We start from the raw sequence: 26481 nt of genomic DNA on the forward strand, positions 1-26481 counted from the left end.
TGCTGGACTACTCCTGCGGAGAGTAACAATACTCTTACTAATTAGCTCCCTTTCACAGCTTTGGGGATATTTATTTTTGTGTTTGCAGCGCTGTGAGCCAGAACAGCGAGAGAAAAATCTGCAACAGCGACGAGCCGAATGCTTACGTGAATCGCAGCAGCTGCACATGTGCTACGCTGAATTAGAGGATATCTTTGCTCTGGATTTCTATTTCTCCTTTTTCATTTCTATATGATTCTTCTTGCATCTAAACAAAGATGATTCAATTTGCTAAATGTTGATGGCTCTTCGTGCTCAGGTGTAAATGAGACGTAATATTTGCTCTTGGTTTGGTTCTCCTGTACAGAACCTTGCAGTACAACAGAAACCTAAAAACATTATTTGTAGTTGTTATTCTTAGTTGTTCTGCTGCCTAAATACCACAGGGTCTGATTATGAAGTTATTGAGCTGCACATACTTTACGACCTGCTTAAGTTCGAGGTCACAGCGTCTGTAGAGCAGCTGGAACATAATGAAGTCTACAAGGTTAAAGTTTTCTCTTCAGTTATTGTTCTTTCTGCTGCTTGGTTTGATGGAGCTGAGAGCTTTTGTTTTTATTATTGTTATTATAATTATCATTAATATTTTACTCTCTAGAAGCTTTAAAATAGTGTTTGTGTTTGAAAAAATTGATTTAAGAATTGAACAGAAACATCTGTCCTTCTGAAAATCGCCCAAAGGCACGGAGACAAAGTCAAAGGATGCAACCTGTAACTTTCTCTTCCTTCATGTCAGGACCATCATCCATGATTTATATAAAATGCATATAGCAACAGTAGCACTTTAGTTTGGACTTTATGATTTCTGTTACTGGAAAATATTATTTTGTTTAAAGACAGAAGTGACCGCATAGTTGCAACATCAAAGGGAAATATTAATTAATTAGCATCAAGTATATTTGTTGCTTAAGCGTTTGCACTATAACTTAAGTAGGATTATAACTTTTAAGGAAGGAAAGATTTCAGATATTTAGTTCACTGTTTCAGTTATTTTATATGAAATTAAAACATTTACGTTGGTCAAACATGATGCTCTAAATCAAATAAAAGTTTGAAAATAAATGATGTATTTTTAAATGCTGCAACAAATGTTCACAAAAAGTAACTATAATTAAAACCAGTTAAACAAAATCAAATGTTTGAATCATGCTTAACCAAATGCCAGGCTGGAGAGCTGAACCTAAAGTATACGTAGAAAGATTTCAACATCTGAGCAGTTTTTAATGTTTTTATCACATATAAATGTCACAGCAGTGGGTCCTGGCCCAATGCTTTGTGTTTTTGCTTTTCTTTGACTCTTGTTTTTCTTGCTTTTTGTTCTTCTTATTTATCAGGCTCTCAGTAATCTTAGTTCTCCCTCCCTCAGTGTTCATTTCAGCCTGTGTTTAGTTTCTGTTCCCGTGTCCCACGTTTCATCGTTTCATGTCGAGTCAGCCCTGTCTCTCTGTTTCCTGTGTCTCCCCAGTCAGCCCCGCCTCCCTCGGGCACTCATGTGTGATACAGAGTAAGAAACCTGACTACATTTGCTACACTCTCTTTATTACCTGTTACTTTAAAATTCATACACTAATTATGTCTGCCCATCTCTCTAATGTGAAGGTCAAAGGTCAACATCCCAGTGACATAAGAATAATCCCAAAGGGGCAAAGGCAGCGGTTAATTTAGCACATTTAGCATTAAGGGTACAGCAAGGATATACTTTTACTTATTGTGGCAGGGGTGTGGTCTCTGGCCTGCTGCAGTGGAGGCTGGTGGCGGGACGTTGGACGGCACAGGTGAGGGTGATGGAGCTCATGACTCTCCCCTTTATAGTGACGGAGGAGACTGGCGTGGGGGAAGCGTGTAGTGGAGGAAGCCGAGGAGAGAGCTGGTTTCTGGCTACAAAGACGGCGTCAAACCAGAAAAGATTCCTCGTGGTCAAATAATGTGTCAATCACCTGTGAATCAAACTGTGTGTGGCTCAGTTCATGTCACAGTGTTGTTTAGTATATCTTCACTTGTCTCACTCTCCTTCTGTTCTGTCCATCAGGACGATCCTCAGCGCTTACACAGATCCTCCATCGATGTTTTGGATCCAATCAGTGATCAGTTCTACGAGGAGGCCTGGATGTTCACCAGCGCTCGCTACACCTCCATCTACCAGAAGGTGAGTGTACTCCTTTGTACTCAGATTAACATTTTACTTCTTAAAATACATTTTCATATATGAGCTTTCTATTATTTCATGGGCCATTTAATCAATATTAAAATTACAAGCATATCAACAAAGGTGAAGCTGGTTTTTTCCACTTGCTGTCACACAGTCATGGAGGAATACAATAAATACATAATCAGTCATAGATCCTGAACAATGACATTAAAAGAAAGTCTGTGGCTCTAAAAACTAAACAGTATAAAGACATGCTCCAAGCTGCTGTTTCTCTCCTCCTCCTCTAGGTTTTCCACTGTCGGCCATCCAGCGATGCTGGAGGGCTACCTGGCCAATGCTGGCCTACACAAAGAGGTCCCGGCTCGGAGGAGCTGAAGAAGATCCTTGCCTTCCTCGTCAGTTTCCTCTTCAGTTCCTATCCCAACAAAACCTTCTTGCACCTATTAGCTCCAAAGAGGCTATGGTGCCCGTGGAGGTCTGGACCTGAGGCCTGTGCTCATCACGTGGATAGAAAACACTCTGACACCATTCTGGAGGTCTGATGGGACTCTGACCAAAACACAGATGAAATAAAACTTGTGGCTGGAGCTTTTAAAATGACTTTTTCACCTCATAGATTAATGCTCATGATTGCATGTTAGCAAGACAGCATCTCCCCAAGGTGAAACTCTCAGGAGACATTTACTCTTAAACTGTAATCTGGTTGAGACTACTTGAGGAGATCTTAGTAGCGAGTATGTGGATTTAGTCTCTTCACCAACAGCAGACAGACCCAAGAAAGCAGACATGTTCTCAAAGAAAGCCGAGAGCAGAGATTGGAAAAAGCTAAAAAGAAAAAGCTGCAGCTTCAGACGACTATCTGCCTGTAAGGCTGAAAAAGTCCAGTTACGCTCTATTTTGGAAAAGCTCCCAGTTTTGGTAACCTGGACTTTTATTTCCCCTCTTCTGCTACAGATGTTGACTGTGACCTCAGAGGCCAACTGGACCACACAGCTGCAGCAGGAGTGAGGGAGAGGAGTCTTCATCCAGCTTCAAAGAAAACATCCAGGTAAAGTGACGTGGATCAGCGGATAAAGCCGTCTCCACTTTCAAAGGAGATCCTCTGAGAGAGAGACTCTCTGAGCCATTTTAGCCTCAAATTATAGGACTTTATAGTACAGCAACACTTTTAAAGGACAAAAATAACATAAACTGTGACTGTAATACAAACAAAGTATTGCATGTGTTTTTAAAAGTGTTCCTCCGATGGGCAGGATATCACTATTAGACTGTCCCACCAGCCAACTTCAACAAGAGACCACAGCAGCATTCAGTGATCAGCACAGATGTTCCTCTAACACTCAGCATCTGATCCCTGTTGGTCTGTGTGCTTCTGCTTTTGCTCAGTTAGAAACCCTGCAGCAACCCGACCCAAAACTGTGTCTTCTTGTTGGCCTCAACGTTGAAGTGTCAAACGTCCAACATCTGGAAAGGAAACCACGCCAGTGTACTGTGATGTTTCACCAACATGTGGCAGACGCTGGTCCTGCCTTTCATGCTGACATCAGCAGAGAGCCCCGCCTACCTCAAAGCCTCCCCTGTCATGTATTGATCAGGATGATTATGAAGATGAGCGAGTGCAAATAAGACTGTAAAAGTCCACGAGCAGAATGTTTGGATGCTTTCTAATGATTCATGAATATCATGAGAGTGTTTGTGTGTTTTGTCTTTTCTTTGCTGACGTTTGTTACTAACAAAGACAATTTACGCTCTGTGTGTGTTTTCATCCTTACCAGCCGCACTCTAACTGCAATGAAGGAAACAAACTGTAGAAATGGTCGACTCAGTGACTTCATAAAATATTGAAGTGGTTGAGGTAGAGCCAGTTTTTAAATGACCATGAACACTGACCGTATTGTATCTGTACAGCATGTTTTTCTATTAGACAGATTTGTAACAGAGGCCTTGCTCTCAGTAAGTTTGAAATCCTTTTCTGATTTCTTTTGTAATCTCTGATCTTTGTGTATCCTGCTCAGTTTGCGTGCTGCCTGTAGGAGTTTCTGTCTTTGTATTTGAAGAGAATTCATTGAATATACTCAGCTGCTTCCCTTTGGTGCCTCACACATCACTGAAGTTTTTCAGTGTCCAGTTATTTGTTTTTAATAGCTGTTTGAATTCTCTGTATGTTTGACCCTGTAGACTGTTTAATGGACTGCTCGTCTTCCTGTTTGTAACCACTGCCTGTTTAGGACTAAAGATTTGGATTTTTGACTTTAACACAGCCTCTGCGTGTCGTCCCTTTGTGTCCTCGTCCTCTGTGAATGTGTCACAGATGTTTCCATGATAATAACACAGCTTTCCCACAGTGGCTTGCAGCAGCATTTATTCACAGCACATTTGAGAAAGGTTCAGATTAACTCGATGAGTTTATATTCAGAATGATTCTGACAGTGGGCCACTGTGAATTGTGATCTTTCATCAGGTCAATGTTTAAGTTCAGTATTTCAAAGCAGGAGCTATGAACAGTCATCATGTTGGCATTATTGATTGCAGTTATGTTGATTGCAGTTATTTACATCAGACTTCTTCTCTGAGATAAGAGCAGCATTTGTGGGAAGGATGACAGTATTTCCAGGCTGGATGCTGTTTGCAGGGAGAACTGAATGAAAGTCTCCTGCACCTCAGCGCTGAGGTCCACACCTGTGAACACAGATGAGGTCAATCTGCTGCAGCACGTAGAGCTTTACTGATCAGCAGGTTCAAAGGATTCAGCAGAGCGTAGAGTCAGAGCTAAATGCCACATCACCATAGAGTTTGTTAACAACAGCTTTCTTTGCCCTTTGTCTCGATGGACTGAATCAGGGATACTCGTCATACTTCACCTCAACCACGTCACTGAGAGACCCCAGCCTGACACAGCAGCAGAGATGATGAAAGCAGAAACAGCAAACAGATGCTTCAGTTGTGTTTCTCTGTGTGTGTGCGCTCACGCCCACTTGTGTGTGTGAACTTTCCACGTACCTCAGCTTGTTTCTCCAACATGAGCCATCAGGGCTGAAAAACATCACTAACACATGAATTCTTTCTCTTTTTGTTATCACCTGTGATCATGTGTCTTATGTTTCTGTCATTTACCAGTTCTTGTATAGTTACGTGTAACTAGACTTCTGTGGGACGTAAATGATTGTTTTGTATGCAGATCTGTACAAAGGATGGAAACACTTGATTACAAAGGAGATCTCAGCTGTGTTGTTATGGATGGACTTCAACGTATTTGTTAAAAAAGAGAATAAAGCAAAGTGTTTTAGCTGTTTGGGAGTTTTTGTTTGATTCCATTCAGTTTTATTTCTATGGAGTCAAATAATAAGAAAGGCTCTAGAACAGCCCTGAGTTTGTCCAGGTGACACTCCTCTGAAGAACAAAGACAAAGAGGAAGAAGGGGATTCGTTTTCAAGTCTTGTTTCTTTCAAAATAAAAGCTGAAATGTTTTGGAAGCATGATAATATTTCAGCCAGGATGCCGTCTCCAAGGAGACCTGCACCTCAGCGCTGAGCTCCACATCACGCCCTGTGAAAGCACAGATATAAATCTGCTGCAGTGAGAAGAACTTTACCCAACACAAGTGTAGAAGTAGACATTTGACTTTACCTACAACCTGTTAACAACAAAGCTTTCATTGCCTCTGCTGTTGATGTCATGTAGGACTAATCATACTTCACATTAGCCATGCACACGTCAGAGGATCTCCAGGCTTTCAGTAATAAAGCCAAGCAGATGATGTGAACATAGCAATAGTAAAACATGCATCATAATCAGCTGTATGTGTCGACTATGTGGCACCTCAGTCTTGTTGGCATGAAGAAAAGTTGTGTAACATGTAGCATAAGGGCTGCAAAGACATCATGTAGACAGCAGTCGTCTGTTAGTCGTAACGTATCTCCTGTTAAAGAGTTAAATGTGCGTTCTCCATCTCTGTCCTCTCACAGCTCGCCGTACACCAACTCCAGCTGTGGTAACCATGGCTGTGCCCATCAACACGCTGAAGCTGAGACGCCACCCGTCACTATGGCGACTCCAATAGGGTTACCTGTCAGCTGTGGACGCATGAAAGGAAAACAGCAGAAACACAGACATGTTTACTGGAACATTTCCTATTGACAGCTTTATGGAAAAGTGGCTTTAAACACTTTTCTATGTTTTATTTTGTTTATTTATGGATTTATTGTGAAAGGAATTTCAAAGGTTTAATTTGACCTTTCCCCTGTTTTTCATACAGACTGGAGACGAATGGATGGTGCTTTCTTTGTTTGTCTAAAGATAATGAATAAAACTCTACAGACATCTTAAACCACCCTCCTTTCTATATATTTTGTTATATAAATGGAAAGTATATAAGACACAAACTGAGCTTATATGATACTAAGGACCCTGGAGGTCAGTCCACCTTTATAATTCAGCACAGCCTGGAGTCTCTTAGTCAAGCTTGTTTGTGTTTTCTGTGAGGAAGTTTTCAGCAGCAGCTCTTTTCTTGGATGTTGGTTCCCTTTGTTTCCATCCTCTGTTAAGATGTTTCAGTAATGTTGAGGTCTGGGGAGGCCAATCCATGGCTGACGTCCTGTGATGCTGCATTAGCAGTTTGTTCATAGTGAAAAATGAAGCCACTGCCAATCAGACATTTGCACAGTGGATCAACTTCTGATGGTACTGTCCTGAATTCCACACCTATAATATGTTTGCACATCCTGATGAATATGTGCAGCTGATTTTCAGTCCAGTTCCTGTGTGACAGACGCCAGTCTTTCTGCCTGTGTCCTTCCTTAACAATAGAGCCATCCTTCCACTGAGACTGTTTCTGATGAGGCTTCACTGAGCAGTAGATGGATCCCTCAGCTCATCTAATCGTCCTATTTCTAACACATGACTGTCAGAAACTGTTAATCTGCTGCAGCTCTTTAACTCCTCCACTTCTTTTTTTGTAATCTCTTAGTTTCCTCATCTTTTAAGGTGGCACTGCACACCAGATCCAAAGTCAACATGCTGTTATATAATGGAGTTGAACCTGTAATGGAGTTTGATTTAAACCAATCAGCAATTAAGTGAATGATGATGAGCAAAGATGGTGGAGGTGGTGGATGAAGACCCGGACAGCTGTGGTTGGCTCCTCGTATAGAGCAGAGTGAGGTTGTGTTTGCACATTATTATCAAACCATGTTCACCATATATTTTAGCTGCAGACAATAACATGATTTCTTTGCTGTGGTGATTTTATTCCACTTTGGTAAAATGGAAAACCATCATTTCTTGCTGTAATTCACACATTATTCCAAGAGCCTCAACACGAGCCTTGTAGTCCGACCATATATAGACAAATCAATAGTTGTGTTTGTAACAGCTCATGAACATGAATCGTTCCACATTACTTTAAAATCATTGTAAACTAAACTGGAATAAATGAGTGTTTATATATAGTTTTGTCTCAGCTGTTCATACACAGTGTTTCAGTTCTTATCAGAGTCCCACCGTCTCACTGTGGTGAACCTTTAGCTCTGTTGGAAGCGTGTTGTTAGACCAGGGGCCCGTTCTTCGTACGTCGCTTACTACATCCAAGATCAAATGACACATCCAAGACCAAACCATCGCGCTAACCGTGAGCTCGCTAATCCGGTTCCCCGAACCCACCTGTTGTTGACGATTAGTACAGCTGGACGCAGTAATGTGACATCACTGGGTGTCGTAAAAGGGGCTACGCATCGATAGTAGAAACATTGATAGGCAACCCGCTGATTGGTCGGCGAAAATGTCGAAGGGGCGCGCTCGGTATTTTCCGGCAGCAGAGCAAGAACTCTTGAGTGCGGGATTTCAGGAGTTTCAGAGTTTAATTAAAACGCAAGGGAACACTGCAAAGGCTGCAAAAGCAAGGAGAGAGGGCTGGCAGAAAGTTGCTGACAAATCAAACTCGTAAGTAATTTAATAATAACAATAATAATGGAGTGGGTTTATATATAGCGCTTTTCAAGGCACCCAAAGCGCATGACAATACCACTATTCAGTCACTTTATTATTTAGCCTATTTATAGATTTATTATATTACACTATATTATCCAATATTATATTACATTATATTATATTGTCATATTATATCCCCTTTCACATTAGAGCCACAACAGGACCCACTAGAACATGGGAACAAGTAAAAGTGAAATATAAGAATATTCTACAGAATGGTAATATTTATCACTTATATTGCTTTTCGTCTCTTGGAAAGAGACCCTGAAATAATCTGTTTGTTTGTTCATAACAGCAACCAAGAAAAGGGCAGAGCAAAAAAAGACAGGTGGTGGTCCTGCACCCCCTCGTCAACAAGTTGGTTAAGTGAATAATACCCTCACGGGAATATCGATATCTCTCAATGAGCACACTGTCGCGCTGAGCTAAAGGATCCTGTCTGTCCCGCAATATACGCTGAATTCTGAGGACTCTCCTTATCAATCTTGCACCTTCCGCAATGGGTGGCTCGCGTATACGGACAGGACATGGCTGCGACAGGCTTCCCAAATCCACCTTCGCTTTTATAGCCGTGGTCTCTCATCTTGATTACACGAAGTAATTTACAATTACTACTCTGAAATATGAATTACATCTGTAATAATCACATACATGTAATAGAATGTTAATAGTACATTTCCCTTTTTTAGGAAATGACCTGTATGTATCTGTGTGACATCAATAAAAGGATCAGGTGCTGCATTATCTTTAGTTACATTGATGTTATTTATTTATGGTGAAACAGTGGTGGAATATCGCTGTTGCTTTCGTGTAAATGAAGCGGACATACCTGAGTGGCCGCGATCTAATCCTGTTTACATAAAGTAAACCTGCTCCCGAGCAGGCTCTGTTGCTATGACAGCAAGTCCCGGATGAGCTCCGGGGAACCGAAAGATCCAAGATCAGGCGAAATCGTCAACAATCTAATCCAGCTAACTTACTTAGCGAGGTACGAAGAACAGGCCCCAGGTTTCCCTCATTTAAAAATAATCTCTCATTAGAAATGGACATGATGTCTAAGACATAGAAATGCTTATTATGGGTTCACTTGATGTCACTGAATAGATGCACATGGGTAACGTGCAGGCCATCCAGCTCCGAGGTTTATCTCCTCACCTCGAGTCTGCGACACTCTCTCCGTGTCCTCTCAGATAAGGGCGCGCACATTTCTGCACGATCTTCTAAATTACAAAGAGCGATTCACAAAACAGAAGCTCACAAAACACTCATCACAAACCAAAAATGGCTCCACTGAGCGTCAAACTGTCACCAGAATTTACTGATAATCTAAAGACTCACAGAACTCATTTTGTCTCATTGTGTCTTAGTTTGAGACATAAGTGCATGATCATAATACTGTGTAGTTAGATGAGACAGAGCTGATGCTTGCTCTTAATTATCCTCTTCATGTTTCCCGAGCCTCAGCAGTGGAAGCTACCATGGATAGAAAGACTATGACTCATCTTAAATCTCAAATCTTTGTCTCCAAAGAGCTGCTGATGTGTCCGATATGATCCACAAGCTTAAACTAGGATTATAAGTGTGTGCAGTGATGTGTGTGAAACCTCTGAGGACTCACACGTGTGTGCTTCAGCCCACACACACATATGAAGCACTGCGACCTCACACAGAAGTGTTTTACACATCCAACCTGAATCCTGATCATTTCTACAGTTTATTAAGTTCAGCTTCACCTGAACATCAGTGATGAAGCTGCTCTGACTCCATCACAGCTCACAGCTGTTGGAATGAGTCAAACAATGAAGAAGGTTCAGAAACAGCTGATGATTTTACAGAAACATGATGCAAACATGAAAATGGACACATGATTTTTTATTAACAGACACTGTTTATGTTTCACTGTGCATGACGTCATCAACACTGACACCAGGGGGCGCTCATCACCAGCCTGAGGAAGTGTGATAATGGGGGGAGACGCAGTGTTGTGTGTACTGCAGTCGGACAGAAGGAAAAACTTCCTCCTGAAAACATTTTCATCCTTCCCAAAAGTGTTTGAGTCAAATGTTACAAATATATAAATACAATAAAACACAGGGTCTTACATAAAATTAGTGATGCAGTTGTGCACTGAGCACCTTTCCAATGTTCCTTCCTCAGATGAGTCCAGCTGCTGAACACATTAACATCTGTATGTAAATGTAGCCGAGAACCAACCTGAGCACTGCTGGGAAAATACAAAGGCAACCATCAAAGTGCTGTATTATCTTATTTATTCTGAATGTTGACTTAGATCCACACCACGATTTATGAAACTATAGAACTAAAATAACAACAATCGTCTGCTTCTTTAAAATTTCTTTCATTACATCAAACCAGTGAAAACTGAAAAAAACAAAGAGCTGTTAGCATGTTCAGACCAACTTTGAGACAGAGACTGTAAAGTTCTGCACTTTAAATCCTGCCTGTGTTCCTGCAAATGATTCACACTGAAAGTATCTTAGTTTAGTATTGAGTGAGCCACAAAGCAGCCTGATAGCTTTAAAACAGGAAAAGTAAATGAAATTGACAGTTTCAGTGTAGCTGGATCTATTATTGGGGGGTCATGACCCCCGTAACCCCGCCTGGTCCTGAGGTCAAATCCACCATCTTTGTTTCAGAGCTTCATGTTCTCCCGTGTTTGTGTGCGTCCTCTCCGGTACTCCGGCTTCCTCCCACAGTCCAAACACATGCAGTTAGTGGGGTCAGGTTAGCTGTGAGTGGTTGTGTCTCTGTGTTATTCCACCTTAATCAATGACTTCCTGTTAGCATGAAGTGCTTCTGTAGGACTGATGTCATTTTCATGGTTGGATCATTTAAATGAAGCTGGACTCAGATGCAGTAAATAAGCTGATTGATCATTAATGAATAAAGCTGGTCAAACACATCACGTGGACACATGTGATTGTGTGTTGTAGTATTGATCCCAATGCTGGTATCAGTCCTGGATCAATAACACTGGATGGATGCGTTCAGCATGGAGCCCTGAGCTGTGTTACAGACAAACATGGAAACTGACAGGTCTGTGTCATTCACAGTCTGTAACACTTCTAAACAACAGAGGCTGACCCAAGTGCCTCAGAGCCAGGCACGCTCACATCACAGCTCTCTAAATAAGCCAGTTTCAAAATAAGAGCTGAAAGCTGTGTTTGCTTGTGTTAGCTTATTATTGTGGAGACTAACATTCAGTGATCATGTGTTCAGACTCATAATGATTACTCTCAGAAATCCTGATCTTTGTATTTACTGTGTGTTGGATCAATAACTGAGATTCATGGTATCACACAGCTGTGCTGCTGCTGCTGATGTCAGCACATCTGGAACAATACGAGGTATCTGCTACCAGACTGAGCAGGACGTGAGACCTGTGGACTGTTTAAAGCTGTCCCTCCACAGCTCACTCAGACCTGATCCACACCTCAGTGATATTCTCTGACTTCCTCAGTAGAGACAGAAACCATTCAGATCTGGGACCATCAGCTGACTGATGATGTCACACAGACTGTGTTTTTCAGGAACAGTGATTCTGATGTGAGCCTGCTAGCTGACAGCAGACCTGATGAAAGCACATGTTCACATCTGTGAGGACAGACTGGACTCTTTGACTGCACCTTGGTTCTCCTCAGAGGTCTGTACAGGAGCATGTCCACCCCCACTGAAGATCTCAGTCACTGTGAAACATAGAAAGCTGCTTGTGTGGCCTCTGCCTCACATGTAGATACAGCTACAGGTTTCTCTGTCAGTCAGACTGAAACAGTGTCCTGATGCTGCATCATTCAGCTCTGTGCCCCAGTCAGCATCACTGGGAGCTACCAGTGTTTCTGCCCTTTTCCTGTAACACTACACTCAGCACAGGCTCAGCTGGTATCCAGTGTTGGACTTTGGCTTCAGCTGCTGTGATAGATCCTCTAACATAGATCAGCTCTGCTACATGTTGTTAGATAAGTGCAGCTGCTGTCATGTCCTGATGTTTCTCTGGCTCAGCAGCTTCTCCATCAGAGGTTCACATGGAGCTGATCCAGTATCTCCAGTAACTGTGTTCTGTGCCTCACTGGTTCATCCTTCTGTCTGTGTGACGTCAGTCAGATGTTGAAGTTAAACTCTGTAATCTTCACTGTGTCACAGAGTTCAGTGAGTCCCGTTATTCACAGTATCAATCAGATCATCAGAGAACAGCTGATCAGCAATCAGTGGTGCCAACAGCGCCTCCTGTGGTGAGAGGATGCAATAATGCAATGTAGCATTTTTCCACTCAACACTTGCAGTCATGGAAACTGTCTGTTGGATCTGTGTGACGTTGCTTTCTTGGTTAGAGTTCCTCACAAATGTCCAGATGATTCTTCTAATGAGGCGTCGACCATGTTTGCAGCTCTTTGGAAGAAAACGTCGCCCTTTGCCATCCTTACTTTTCTTTGACTTCTTCAAATGCAGCTGAACTCCAGCTGGTATTTTCTTGGACTTTGCAGCTGTTTCTGGTCATCAGTTCATTCCTGCAAACCTCTGAAGCTGAACAACAATGATGCTGCATTGCTGGCTGATCCCAAAAGGTTGATTCTGTTCATCTGGACCTTTTCAGAAACGTTTGCTCACTGATCAGGTGACTTCTTCAGTCTCAGCTGACTGCAGCTTTACAAGCTTACAAACAGCACATTTGCACAATGACTGAAAGCAGCAGCACCTGATATATATGATACTAATATAATACATATACATATATAATCCATACTAATGATGAAGGAACTGAGCTCACAGTCCATTGTTCATTCAGTGAACTACTCAGTTTATTTTGGGCCTCAGAAATGCTCACTCTGTTTGTACATCACTGTCAGCAATAGACTCATTCTGCTGTGTGGACAGGAACACACGTGACATCACTTCCTGTTTGTTTGTGACTGAAGAAGTTTACAAGGAATCATTTAGAAGAGTTTCAAACATCAACTGATTGAATCCATGAATCTGAAAACGTGTTTGTGAGTGAAAGAGACAGACATGTACAGACTGAACTATCTGTTCAACAGTCAGAGTGTTTCTGTAACAGGAGACACTCTTTACACTCCACTCAGCACAGGGACACTGAGGAACCAGGAGACAAGAACATAAACCCAGGATAAAGAGTTTGAGTGAATGTGGTGTTGAAGGTGTGGAGGTGGATCAGAGTGTCAGAGGAGACTCTGTAGAAGGACAGAGTGCCAGCAGGACAGTCCACATACACTGCTGCTCTGTTAGAGACAGAGGAGGAGGAGGAGGAGGAGGAGATGGATGTTCGACTGTTATTGTGCCAGACAGAATCAGGACCATCATCAGAGCAGCTCAGACTCCAGGACTGATCATTGTATCCAAACCAACAGTCATCTCTGCGTCCTTTCCTTCTGATGCTTCTGTAACTCACTGATATATAAACGTCTCCTCTCCACTCGACCTCCCAGTAACAGCGACCAGTCAGACCATTTCTACACAGCAGGTGATAAACATCAAATCTGTCTGGATGATCAGGATATGACTGAACCTCCTCCACACAATGTGCCTCAATGTTATTGATATTATTATTATCATTAATATATAATAATAAAACCTTTATAATAAAACCACTAAAAACCTTTATTCTAGCGCAACTTGTAAGCGAACTTGACTTTCAAAATAAAAGCACAAAGCACCAAAACGTTGACTACAAAAAACAAACAGTAATGAACAGCTTAAACAATTTACAATCATGACATAGATCTTGAGATAAAGAAATAATCCAAATTATATACAATGTCATCATGCAGTTACAACATCGATGGAGGATCTGTGTAAGCGCTGAGGATCGTCCTGATGGACAGAACAGAAGGAGAGTGAGACAAGTGAAGATATACTAAACAACACTGTGACATGAACTGAGCCACACACAGTTTGATTCACAGGTGATTGACACATTATTTGACCACAAGTGTCTGTGAAGGTTCTCAGTCATCCAGGTCATCGTAGTCAAAGGAGCCTCTTTGCTGACTTTAAAATCAGCAAAGAGGCACAGAAAAGAAGATCAGACACCAGCGAGGGAGGATAAGAAGGACAGACGCAACAACATTGTCATCCCCTATGTAGCCGGAGTATCAGAAAAACTCAGGAGAGTTTTCTCCAAGCATGACATCCTGGTGCATTTCAGACCCAGCAACACGCTCAGACAGAAACTGGTTCACCCGAAAGATAAAACGCCAAAACACAAACTTAACAACGTGGTGTATGCTGTACAGTGCAGCGAGGAATGCCCAGACCTCTACATTGGAGAGACCAAACAGCCACTTCACAAGCGCATGGCACAACATAGAAGAGCCACCTCCACAGGACAAGACTCAGCAGTCCATCTGCATCTTAAGGATAAAGGACACTCTTTCGAGGATGCCAATGTTCACATTTTGGGCAGAGAGGACAGATGGTTTGAAAGAGGAGTGAAAGAAGCCATCTATGTCCACTGTGAGCGACCATCTTTGAACAGAGGCGGGGGTTTACGACACCAACTCTCTGCCATCTATAATCCAGTTCTGAGATCCCTTCCCAGACGCCTTAACGTCCACTCACATCCTGGGCCATCTGATCTCAGGAATTCGCATGATAAGGTGGGGCCAGGTTTCACAATGAACCCACCCGAAACTCTGGCTGATTGGGACCCACACCCAGTTTCACACCTTGGCTCAGGCGATTAGAGGATCATCAGGGGGTCCTTTTGTCCCTCTGTGGGGGGTCACTCCCACTAGGTTTATATCTGGGACTCTCCACCATTTGACCTTAGAACTGAAGAAGCTTCTCGGATGAGAGGTGAAACGTCTTCAAGTAACTTAAAGAAGTCCAGACGCTTTTCTTTGCAAGCTCCTTTGACATTTGACCACGAGCAATCTTTTCTGGTTTGACGCCGTCTTTGTAGCCAGAAACCAGCTCTCTCCACGCTTCCCCCACGCCAGTCTCCTCCGTCACTATAAAGGGGAGAGTCATGAGCTCCATCACCCTCACCTGTGCCGTCCAACGTCCCGCCACCAGCCTCCACTGCAGCAGGCCAGAGACCACACCCCTGCCACAATAAGTAAAAGTATATCCTTGCTGTACCCTTAATGCTAAATGTGCTAAATTAACCGCTGCCTTTGCCCCTTTGGGATTATTCTTATGTCACTGGGATGTTGACCTTTGACCTTCACATTAGAGAGATGGGCAGACATAATTAGTGTATGAATTTTAAAGTAACAGGTAATAAAGAGAGTGTAGTAAATGTAGTCAGGTTTATTACTCTGTATCACACATGAGTGCCCGAGGGAGGCGGGGCTGACTGGGGAGACACAGGAAACAGAGAGACAGGGCTGACTCGACATGAAACGATGAAACGTGGGACACGGGAACAGAAACTAAACACAGGCTGAAATGAACACTGAGGGAGGGAGAACTAAGATTACTGAGAGCCTGATAAATAAGAAGAACAAAAACCAAGAAAAACAAGAGTCAAAGAAAAGCAAAAACACAAAGCATTGGGCCAGGACCCACTGCTGTGACATTTATATGTGATAAAAACATTAAAAACTGCTCAGATGTTGAAATCTTTCTACGTATACTTTAGGTTCAGCTCTCCAGCCTGGCATTTGGTTAAGCATGATTCAAACATTTGATTTTGTTTAACTGGTTTTAATTATAGTTACTTTTTGTGAACATTTGTTGCAGTATTTAAAAATACATCATTTATTTTCAAACTTTTATTTGATTTAGAGCATCATATTTGACCAACGTAAATGTTTTAATTTCATATAAAATAACTGAAGCAGTGAACTAAATATCTGAAATCTTTGCTTCCTTAAAAGTTATAATCCTACTTAAGTTATAGTGCAAACGCTTAAGCAACAAATATACTTGATGCTAATTAATTAATATTTCCCTTTGATGTTGCAACTATGCGGTCACTTCTGTCTTTAAACAAAATAATATTTTCCAGTTACAGAAATCATAAAGTCCAAACTAAAGTGCTACTGTTGCTATATGCATTTTATATAAATCATGGATGATGGTCCTGACATGAAGGAAGAGAAAATTACAGGTTGCATCCTTTGACTTTGTCTCCGTGCCTTTGGGCCATTTTCAGAAGGACAGATGTTTCTGTTCAATTCTTAAATCAATTTTTTCAAACACAAACACTATTTTAAAGCTTCTAGAGAGTAAAATATTAATGATAATTATAATAACAATAATAAAAACAAAAGCTCTCAGATCCATCAAACCAAGCAGCAGAAAGAACAATAACTGAAGAGAAAACTTTAACCTTGTAGACTTCATTATGTTCCAGCTGCTCTACAGACGCTGTGACCTCGAACTTAAGCAGGTCGTAAAGTATGTGCAGCTCAATAACTTCATAATCAGACCCTGTGGTATTTAGGCAGCAGAACAACTAAGAATAACAACTACAAATAATGTTTTTAGGTTTCTGTTGTACTGCAAGGTTCTGTACAGGAGAACCAAACCAAGAGCAAATATTACGTCTCATTTACACCTGAGCACGAAGAGCCATCAACATTTAGCAAATTGAATCATCTTTGTTTAGATGCAAGAAGAATCATATAGAAATGAAAAAGTAGAAATAGAAATCCAGAGCAAAGATATCCTCTAATTCAGTGTAGCACATGTGCAGCTGCTGCGATTCACGTAAGCATTCGGCTCGTCGCTGTTGCAGATTTTTCTCTCGCTGTTCTGGCTCACAGCGCTGCAAACACAAAAATAAATATCCCCAAAGCTGTGGAAGGGAGCTAATTAGTAAGAGTATTGTTACTCTCCGCAGGAGTAGTCCAGCAGTAGAAATCAGTCCAATAACAAGGTGTGTAACATCTAGCAGGGTGACAGAAAAACCCAGGGTAACTTCTAAGGACCTCAACGTCTCTCTCACATTGTGTTTTTTAAACATGCTTCCATTTGTCACTTCAGTCTTTACTCTGAAATACAGGAAGAGAAATCATGGCTGAAACAATTTCTCATGAAACCAGGGGTGTGGTCCAACAGTGAGTTTGGTGAGGAAGGTTCCTAACTGAGAGAAGTGACCCAGAAGTATCTGTGTAGCAGCCACAATGAATCAAGATCATGAGCTTTATTAACTGATCAAAGTCTCTTCTTACATCTTCTGTATCATTCAGTTTGCATTGGTAATGCCCATTATTGTAATGCTTTTTTAAGACCAGCAAAACTTTATTTCACTTTGGGTTAGCTGGGATAAGTGATGGATGGAGGGAATTTTACTTCAGCCACAGAAATCCTAAACAGGAAGGAGGAGCAGAGTTACAGTGGATCACTATCCAGCAGGGAAACAAGGTTTATTTCAATTTCTTGGCCATGAGTGAGATTTACTGAGTGGGCAAATTAGGGAGACGACACCATCAGATCCCGAGCCCTCCATGTGTTAATCAAGAGACGGCTGCTGTGCTACATCCATAAATAATGAATAAATTAGGAGCTAAAGCTTAAAGGACAGTTTATTTGTACCATCTTCACGTGAACACATTCAAGAACATCACAGATGAAGAAACATTAAAAACTTCCACACTACATAAAGCAAGAAAAATAGTTTTTCTTTCAGGTGGTTTCAGAAAAACAGAAACATCAAACATCTCCAAGACTCTCTTTGAAAGAACTAAAAACCTTTGTTCTCATGGTCCAATCATGAGTGAACTCCCCGATGAAGCCTTGTGTGCTAAAACATGTCAGAGTTTTAAAGGTTAAACATGAGTTTCCAAAACGTTTTGCTGGAGAACAATGAACTATTTGACTGAGTTTGAATCATTTACAGACGAGCAAAACCAGGACAGAGAAAAAAGGACAAAACTGACTCAGTAAAACAACAGGAAAGAAGATCCCATGTAGATCTGTATTATGTAGAAGTTCAGCCCAGCAACCAGTTCAGTTCAACACAAGTTTAAATGATTCTATCTGAACTCTGTGGAGCCTGATCTCAAGCTTTTTGAGTCTGACACAGAAACCAGAGGATCTTTCTGTGTCTTCAGATTCACTGTGATCCAGTGATGGGAGTGATTTCAGCCCTGAGTGATCGCGCTGATGTTTGCACAGAGCAGACAATGAGGTGAATGTTTGGGCACATTGGTAACAGTGAAACAGTTTATTAGTAACGTGGGATCGTTTGTGTGCAGAGTATGAACTGAGATTCCTGAAGCTCTTGTCACACTGGTCACAGCTGTAGTTTCCTTCCATGTGTGCACGTTCATGCCTGTTACGACTACCTGACCGTGAGAAGCTTCTGTCACAGTGTCTGCACTTGTGTGGTTTCTCTCCTGTGTGGACTCGTTTGTGTGTTTTAAGCTTCCATGCAGTGGTGAAGGATGACCCACACTGATCACAGAGGTGCTTTTTAACCCCACTGTGAATCAGTTCATGTCGTTTTAACTCACTTGGTGTGGTGAAGCTTCTCCCACATTCTTTGCAGTATTTCAGTTTGTCTCCAGTGTGTCTACGTTGATGTAGTTTTAGGGTCTTTTGCTGACTGAAAGTTTTTCCACAGAGGTCACAATGAAAGTCTTTCCCACCACCACAGTGATGACAGGGTTGAGAACTGGATCCATCTGTGTCGCTCTGCTTCTAAACAAAGACACAAAGACAGTGTAAGTCAGTCCTTCAACATTTGTATCCTGAACGTCGCCTGAAATAAAGAGCATCTCTGCAGACGTCCAACTACATTTGACTGTTTCAGTTAACACACTCAGTTTACTGGGCTGCAATAACTACAATACTACCACCATAATACTACAGTAATACTAAAATCATAACTGAAAGGAAAATCTGAATAATCACTCAGAGCTGCTTTTCCATGCAGTAGAATTGCTAACATGCTAACACAGTTTAATGAGCAGAGTTGTTCCAAACAGTCAGGCTAAAATGACGAGATAACAATATAAATACATACCTCACAGTAGCTGCACTTGTAGAGTCTCTTTCTGGTGTGGATCTGTTGGTGTTGTCTCAGGTGACGTGGAGATTTAAAAGTCTTCTCACACAGGTCACATTGATAAGGTCTCTCCTCAGTGTAGGTAAACATGTGTCGTTGTAAGTCTGTGTGAGTTATAAACTCTTTGCCACACTGTTCACAGCAGTACACATCATGTCTGGTGTGAATGCGTAGGTGTGTATTTCGGTACCCTCTCTGGCTGAAAGTTTTTCCACAGATGTCACAGCTGTATGCCTTAATTCCAGAGTGGGTAACTAGATGCCTCTGTAAGTGGCTACTTTGAGTAAAAGCTCTGCCACACTGATCACAGCTGTATGGCTTAATTCCAGAGTGGGTAACTAGATGCCTCTGTAAGCTGCTACTTTGAGTAAAAGCTCTGCCACACTGGTCACAGCTGTACGCTTTAACTCCACTGTGGATGAGTTGGTGTGTTTTTAGGTAACCCTTCAAGGAAAAAGACTTTCCACACAAGTCACAGCTGAACGGTCTCTCTCCAGTGTGGATGACCTGATGCTGTTTTAGTTTAGCCCTCACAGTAAAACCCTTCCCACACTCGTCACAGCTGTATGGCTTAATTCCAGAGTGGGTAACTAGATGCCTCTGTAAGTGGCTACTGTGAGTAAAAGCTCTGCCACACTGATCACAGCTGTATGCCTTAATTCCAGAGTGGGTAACTAGATGACTCTGTAAGTGGCTACTGTGAGTAAAAGCTCTGCCACACTGATCACAGCTGTACGCTTTAACTCCACTGTGGATGAGTTGGTGTGTTTTTAGGGAACCCTTCAAGGAAAAAGACTTTCCACACAAGTCACAGCTGAACGGTCTCTCTCCAGTGTGGATGACCTGATGCCGTTTTAGTGAAGCCCTCACAGTAAAACCCTTCCCACACTCGTCACAGGTGTGTTTTTTCTCTCCCTTTCTTCTGTGAGGTTTGTCGGCCTCCTGAGAGCGCTGACTTCTGGCTCCATGTTGGTCCTGCAGTGACAGAGATACAAACAGAGGCAGTGAGTGAAATGCAGTCGTGGAACAAACTCAACCTTCAAACTCCATTAACACTAGTTTTAAACCTGAAGGTGGAGCGTGGCACCAAACACCTTAAAGGTCTCTTATCCCCACCTGCTGGTAGTTCTAACACATTACATCCAACCTGCTGTTAAAGATAATTCATGACTGTTCAAACACTAAAATCATGCACACACACACACACACACACACACACACACACACACACACACACACACACACACACACACACACACACACACACATTATTTTATAATTTAGATTATTTTGTTGTTTCCTATTACATATTTCTATAATTTGTATAGATTTATACAGAATTATTCAGTGATAATAAATCCTATGTTTGTTTATTCTAAAGGAACCCCGTTAGCTTCCACAACAGATGTTGCTCGTCTTCCGTCAAATACTCACATAAAATATTACACAATAAAGTGGATTCAAGATATCCACATAATTTCACTCTTACATCCACAGTGAGGTTTCACAATTGTTCAAATATAAGCAATCAATAATAATAATAATAATAATATCAATAACATTGAGGCACATTACACAAATTTCAAAAACAAATCATGTCTTACAATATTTACAACAACTAAAAGCTCTGTAAATCGGCTTTTAAGTGTTCATTGAAGTTTTGAATAATTCTCTAATTTTTTAAGGCAACTTATTCCACTTAAAAGTTGCTCTAAATGTAACAGTTTTACAAAACGTTACTTTTAACTCGAGCATTTACTAAATTGCAGCTTGTTGAAAACTGTGTAATATGATGATGTATTTCATCTGGATACTGCAGCTGAGCAGAATAAATGTGGTGTGTTTAACAGAATTGCTTTCTTTAGAACTACAAGTAAGCCATAGAATATTTTAGCCTGTACAGGAAGCCAAGAAAGGTTATTATGCATTTTATCAATATTAGTATAGTATGAACATCTTCACACTAATCTGGACGCCTTATTCTGGACTAACTGAAGTCTGTTAAGATCTGTCTTATTAGCTGCTGACCAAATGATTGAACAATACTCCAGATGAGACATTACTAGTGCATTAATGACATCTTTCATAATGAAGAAGTGATACACAAAGAGCATTTCATAGCCATAGCTATGCCTTGTCGGCAGAGTTATGTGACATTAGTGATGTTTGTACTTTCAGCGTTAACTTGGTTTTAAAGCCTTTAAAATATACGCCGTTCAATAGTCGACCTTAATCTGACAGAGAATGTGATGATTTTGTGGATAATTAAAGTCAGTCATATATCCACAAACACAACAAGCTGAAAGTCAGTGATGCTGCTCGGTTTGCAGTCCTGAACATCACGGCACAAGCAGGATCCACTGCACTGTTAATGTTAGCTGTGTTATATTGCTGCCTCTGTTCGGTGGTGTCGAGCCAAACGCACTTTAACGTGTGTTTGAACGAGCTGACGGTTCACTCGTTAAGCTGAAAGAAAGATGCTTTAATCACAGCAGTCACACATGTGTCCACTGCACCATCTGGAACTCTTCTTGTTTACACTCGTAATAACACAAACACTAAATCCTGCTTCTCTGGTGCTGTTGTGTAGCAGTGTGTACACCTGAGACTGTCACCTGTCTGTCTGTCCTGCACTCTCTCTCTGTTTCTTTCTCTCTGATTGTGGAATAAAAGTATGAACATGTGTTTATAAGTTACACTTGTGTTTGAATCCTGCAGCTTATCACACATTTGATTTCCATGTGTGACGACTGCAAGTGTCCAGAGTGAGGACAGACTGAGGGACCCACTGCTGCACATCATCTGTGAGGCTTTGCACCCCTGATGATCCACCAGGACAAACTCAGCAGTGTGTGAGGAAGAGGAGGAGGAAGAGCCAGCAGCACAGAAATGAAGCCCAACAATCATGTTTCACAGTCCTGTGGTCTCAGCCTCAGATACTCATCAAATCACACAGAGCTCATGTAGAAACAAATGAACTAAATATGTTCTCCTTCATTTCTGTCAAACAAAGCTGTATGAAACGTTTCCAGCTGTTAGTATCATGGTTGCTAGGCAACCTGGGCAGCGCGACGGAGGCTAGGCGTCCCATTTCACGAGCCTACGAGCCTCGCACTTCGGCCTTAGCGGTCTTTGAGTACGCGGCCCTTGAAGACTTTAAAGCTGCAGAACCTGAATCGGGATACAGCCATGATGATCTCCAGCCTCGTGCTCGCCAACATTCTCACCTGAGTTAAGAAGACGATCACTGAAATGGTCTCAGCAGGTCCTTTGATGACAGCAATGAAATGCAGTGGTAAGGCTTTTTGGGGATTAAGTTCGTTTTCATGGCAAAGAAGGACGATGCAGTTCATCTGATCACTCCTCATAACATTCTGGAGTGCAGGCAAAATGCTATTATAAAAACTTAAGCAGCAACTTCTCCAGGTTCCAATATTTATGCAATTATCAAACCTTTTGGCCACGACTGTATAACCTCTTCTGAAGTTTAGTGGATATTATACATGGTTATGCTCAGGATGTGTCGGCCAGTTTCCACTGGAAACGCCTTTTGGTTAAACTGTCAGCGAGGAATTTGCATTTGCACTGTTACATTTTTATATAACTTTAATGCACATAAACAACAGCTGCTTGTTTCAGTGAAAATACATTGATGGGTTTTTAATAAAGTTGTGCAGCTGTAAAGTATTTTGTCTGCTGTCAATTCTATCGTCAGCTACATCGTTATGGCAAATATTCAAATGTATATGGTGATAAATATCTTTGGTCATATGGTCCTGCTCTGTCTGTCACCTTCTGTGTTGAGCTCATTGTTTCCTCTGTAGTGGCTGAGCTGAGTCCAAGTAGCTGAAAATGTTCCTCTGCTGCTCCGTCAGACTCTCCTCCTCCTGCTGATCAGCTGGGACACAAAACAGATCTTTGTTAGGCTCCACACTGCACTGAAGAGTCAAAGTGTCTCATATGTTCATCTGACAAGTAAAAGAACACATTTTTGTTTCCCGAGGTGGGCAACTTGTTGGAAACAAACACAAAAGGTTTGAGCACTGATACCTGCCATTGCTGGCATTGAAAGATGCAACGCCAGCAATGTGGATTGTCAAGACTCAAACCAATCATCAAGCAAAGACAACAGGGATCATTTGTTTCTCTTTATTTAGCATTCACAGCATTTGTAGTTGCCTTCTGTGCAGGGGAAGTCCACACACACTGTGTGGTACCGCCATCCGCAGAAGGTGCATTCAACCTCTGTAAGAGAAACGAGATTGTCTGAGACTGAAATGATATTCACTAAAGAAGTGGTGATTTGTAAAACTTCACACTTTGATCCGGGACGTACTCTGCATGAAAACAAGCGCTCACTCTTCCTGCTCAACAAATGACAAGGGCGGAGCCTTATACCACGTGATACAGAAGCTGTGCCGTGTGATGCTAAAATTAGCAGGGAAACAACAACGGAGGGCACGTCAGGGATGACGAGAAAGTGACAGGAGAAAATCCGTCCCGGTCAACCACCCAAACATCAATAACGGGAACCTTATACAGCGCTTCCCTATACACGTCGAACTCCCGCAGGCACAAAGACATCACGGAGGCTATCACTTATCACCTGACCAAAGATATGGCTCCATCAACACTGTGCAAAACGAGGGATTTAGGAAAACGATCAACACCCTAGACAAACGCTACACAGTGCCGTCCCGCAACTATTTTTCTATTGTTGCACTACCTGCTCTGTACACGCAGCGTCGAGCAACGGTGGAGACGGAATTTCAAGCAGGACAACATTTTGCTGCAACAACAAAACGTGAGACATTTGTTGTTTTATGTTTATTTATTGTTATGAGAGAATCATGATCTCAATTCTAAGCCAAAAAAATCGTGATTCTCATTTTATGCAAAATCGTGCAGCCCTAACATTAACACAAAACTATTGTTTCACCAGAGAAACACACATGAAGAGAGAGAGAGAGACAATAACAGCTACCAAACAGTCGTCATAATTCGTCACACAATGAGAAAAGGACAAATCAACAAGTAACAATGACTAATTAATATTAAAATCTGTAACATAATGTATTGTTTGGAGTTTAGTCTGATTGGTTCAGGATGAGCTGCCATTATCCAATCACACGTCTGCTTACCTGCATCTTTTCTCTTTTTTCTAACCTGAGCACCTGATGGCTTTGAACTTTTGTTGTCCATCTTCCATTGGTTTGAATTTTGCGCTCCAGTACAAACACAAATCCCCCAACCCGAGGATCAGCACAATTAACCTAACAGACCTACACCTTAGTTCACAGATTCACTTTGTCTAAGGTTGATTTCTGGGATTTCACACAACCCAGGATTCAGATCGTGAATCCATGATGGGCTTGGATTTACATCATTATAAATGAAATGTGCTCTACTTGGAAGCAGCCGGCCCCGCCCCTTTTGACGGGTTGTGTGAGACTTTAAATCATCAAACTGTAAATTATAAATTAAATTGTTATTGATCCTTTACCCCGAGTCCTAAAGTGTAGATTTATTTTCTTACTCTTCTTATATTTATTGTTTGTTTACTTGCACCGCTGTAACTGCAGCCTCGTCGTCTCGTCTCTCTATATGCTGGACTGTCTGTAGCGGAGATGACAATAAAGTTTACTTTGACTTCAGCAGCGCGCAGGCGCACCGAGGGCTCTCGCGCTCACTTTGTAGAATTTAGAAAAAACATCGGTGCAGATTATAAGTCTGTATCATAATATCTGTTTGTTGTGTTGTTTTTATTTTGTTTTGCGAGTTGGTTATTAGATGCCGCTCCAGCCAGCCAGAGACTCCCCGCCGCCCCGCCCTCTCCTCCCTGTGCCGCCAGCAGCAGGCGCACCTCGCAAACGGAGGGCGCCCTTACTCCCAGCAAATGGCTGATAGAAAACCGATCGGTGCCTACGAATTTCCCAATATGCGCTGGCATGACGTCGGGGAAGCATGGGTACGACCGATTATTTTATTTTTTTCTTGCCCGTGATGCCCCCCCCACCACGATGCATTCTATTGGTTTGCACACTTACACACACCCAGCTGTGGTTTCCTGTTTTGCTGGACTCTGGAGAGCCCCGCCTTTAACGCTCTTCTCTCACAGAGAGCAACAGAAAACTTGGAAAAACTCCAGATTGACTGAACTCAGTTCAAAGTTACCTTGACACCTTTAGATGTGAGACGTAGTGATGGTCCGCTTGAAGCTGACGCTCCGGTGCGTGTGTCAGAAAGATCAACGCGCTGCTTCAGAAGCACCGTGTCGAGGCTTGATTCGTTTGGCCAGAGTCACGTGATCAGTGACGTCTGAAGCTTCGTTTAGAACGTACCTTTTTTTAAATCGAACTTTATTGCTCACAGCACAGTTATTGATATAGCAGTAAAAGAGTCAGTTAGGTCAGACTAGAAAGACAAAACAGCAATAATGTGTTCAAGATTAAATTTAGAAAAACCACATATAAAATTTCGCCCAACAACTGAAATTAGACTGGAGTGATCAGAACCATGTTATTACAATAGCATGTCTGCAACACTAGAGCTCAATGCAAGATTCGTTTTAAGTCGTTTCGTTATACTGAGCCGAAGACCAGCACCAACGGTTGTAGTCGGCCAAGCTATCACTTACATGTGCTACAGTCAGTCTCAGCAGAGGGAAAGGGGAATGAAAAGCCAGCAGAAATGTTCATGTCCAGGCTCTCCACAGAAGAATTAATCCTTAGAAGACGAAACCAACAACAAATAACAAATCCACGGAGTCCATTCGCGTCGCGGAGTCAGCTTCTCTCTTTTTCTTTCTCCCAAGCGGAGCAGCGGCACACCACGGTATCCAGAAATTAGTCGGGTCCCACCTGAGCTGAGGCTGCGGCCATGGCTGGAGAAAACGTCCGAGCGTCCGCAAAACTGGGGGGATTTCCGAGACAGTTCACGTGCTAGAAGAGAAGAGTCCTCGGCGGGATGCAAAAATCGTCTGAAGTCCAAGGGGAAAAAGTTCGGGCGCCAGTTGTAACGTGCAGTGGAGATGAAGCCAGCCGCGGAGGTGTGCAGGTGGATAGCGAATGAGCAACAGCTTCTGACTTTCCAAAAAGTACTCATTTATTTACAATATCAAAAATAAAAGTGCTACCTCTACCACACATTACTAAAGAGCACACTAGTCCGCGTACACACGGGAGCATCCATTACAGGAGGAGTGCGAAGAAGAACAAAAAGGGGGTGACACCAGTCGTGAGACAGGAGGCGCCGCCATGTGGTGATACACTGCATTACAATAGCAACTGTTACAATATAAATATTGTTCTGAGAG

The 26481-nt window shown here is 42.0% G+C and overlaps 2 protein-coding genes across 7 annotated transcripts in view; one reads left to right on the forward strand and one right to left on the reverse strand.

Moving 5' to 3' along the window:
• LOC308397880 (uncharacterized protein) overlaps nucleotides 1–26481 on the reverse strand; it is a 350136-nt gene extending 323655 nt beyond the window's left edge. Inside the window, exons 1-4 of one of the 4 annotated variants that reach the window (XM_080884119.1) lie at nucleotides 25804–26481; nucleotides 22959–23064; nucleotides 19125–20141; nucleotides 17340–18799 (exon numbers count right to left, since the gene is read on the reverse strand). In XM_080884119.1, the coding sequence (XP_080740245.1) occupies nucleotides 18107–18799; nucleotides 19125–20141; nucleotides 22959–22976 (1728 nt within the window). In that variant the 5' untranslated portion in view covers nucleotides 22977–23064; nucleotides 25804–26481 and the 3' untranslated portion in view covers nucleotides 17340–18106. Of the gene's footprint in view, nucleotides 1–17339; nucleotides 18800–19124; nucleotides 20142–22958; nucleotides 23065–25340 lie in introns of those variants that run through there. The other 3 variants (XM_080884120.1, XM_080884117.1, XM_080884118.1) reach the window with 3 other exon arrangements.
• Nucleotides 1946–6506, forward strand: LOC308398843 (phospholipase D1-like). 3 transcript variants are annotated; one of them, XR_013972024.1, is made up of 5 exons: nucleotides 1946–2185; nucleotides 2476–2724; nucleotides 3143–3236; nucleotides 6154–6340; nucleotides 6444–6506. XR_013972024.1 is itself a non-coding variant. In XM_080885687.1 (4 exons), exons 1-3 carry the CDS (start codon nucleotides 1964–1966, stop codon nucleotides 3194–3196), a joined length of 525 nt encoding a protein of 174 aa, XP_080741813.1. In that variant the 5' UTR covers nucleotides 1947–1963; the 3' UTR covers nucleotides 3197–3236; nucleotides 3575–4444. The 3 variants fall into 3 exon arrangements, 2 of the variants coding, with proteins under 2 accessions (XP_080741813.1, XP_080741814.1); XM_080885687.1 differs by lacking the exons at nucleotides 6154–6340; nucleotides 6444–6506 and adding an exon at nucleotides 3575–4444 and having other exon boundaries at nucleotides 1947–2185; XM_080885688.1 differs by lacking the exons at nucleotides 6154–6340; nucleotides 6444–6506 and adding an exon at nucleotides 3579–4444 and having other exon boundaries at nucleotides 1947–2185.

Source organism: Rhamphochromis sp. 'chilingali' (assembly GCF_963969265.1).
Source record: "Rhamphochromis sp. 'chilingali' genome assembly, chromosome: 1".
Lineage (NCBI taxonomy): Eukaryota > Metazoa > Chordata > Actinopteri > Cichliformes > Cichlidae > Rhamphochromis > Rhamphochromis sp. 'chilingali'.

Bases quoted from the DNA above. Each gene is read 5' to 3' on its own strand.
- LOC308398843 (XM_080885687.1), top strand. From the start codon at position 1,964: ATGTGTCAATCACCTGTGAATCAAACTGTGTGTGGCTCAGTTCATGTC. The intron at 2,186-2,475 runs GTGAGTGTACTC...CTCCTCCTCTAG, and splicing joins ACACCTCCATCTACCAGAAG to GTTTTCCACTGTCGGCCATC. The intron at 2,725-3,142 runs GTCTGATGGGAC...CTTCTGCTACAG, and splicing joins ACTCTGACACCATTCTGGAG to ATGTTGACTGTGACCTCAGA.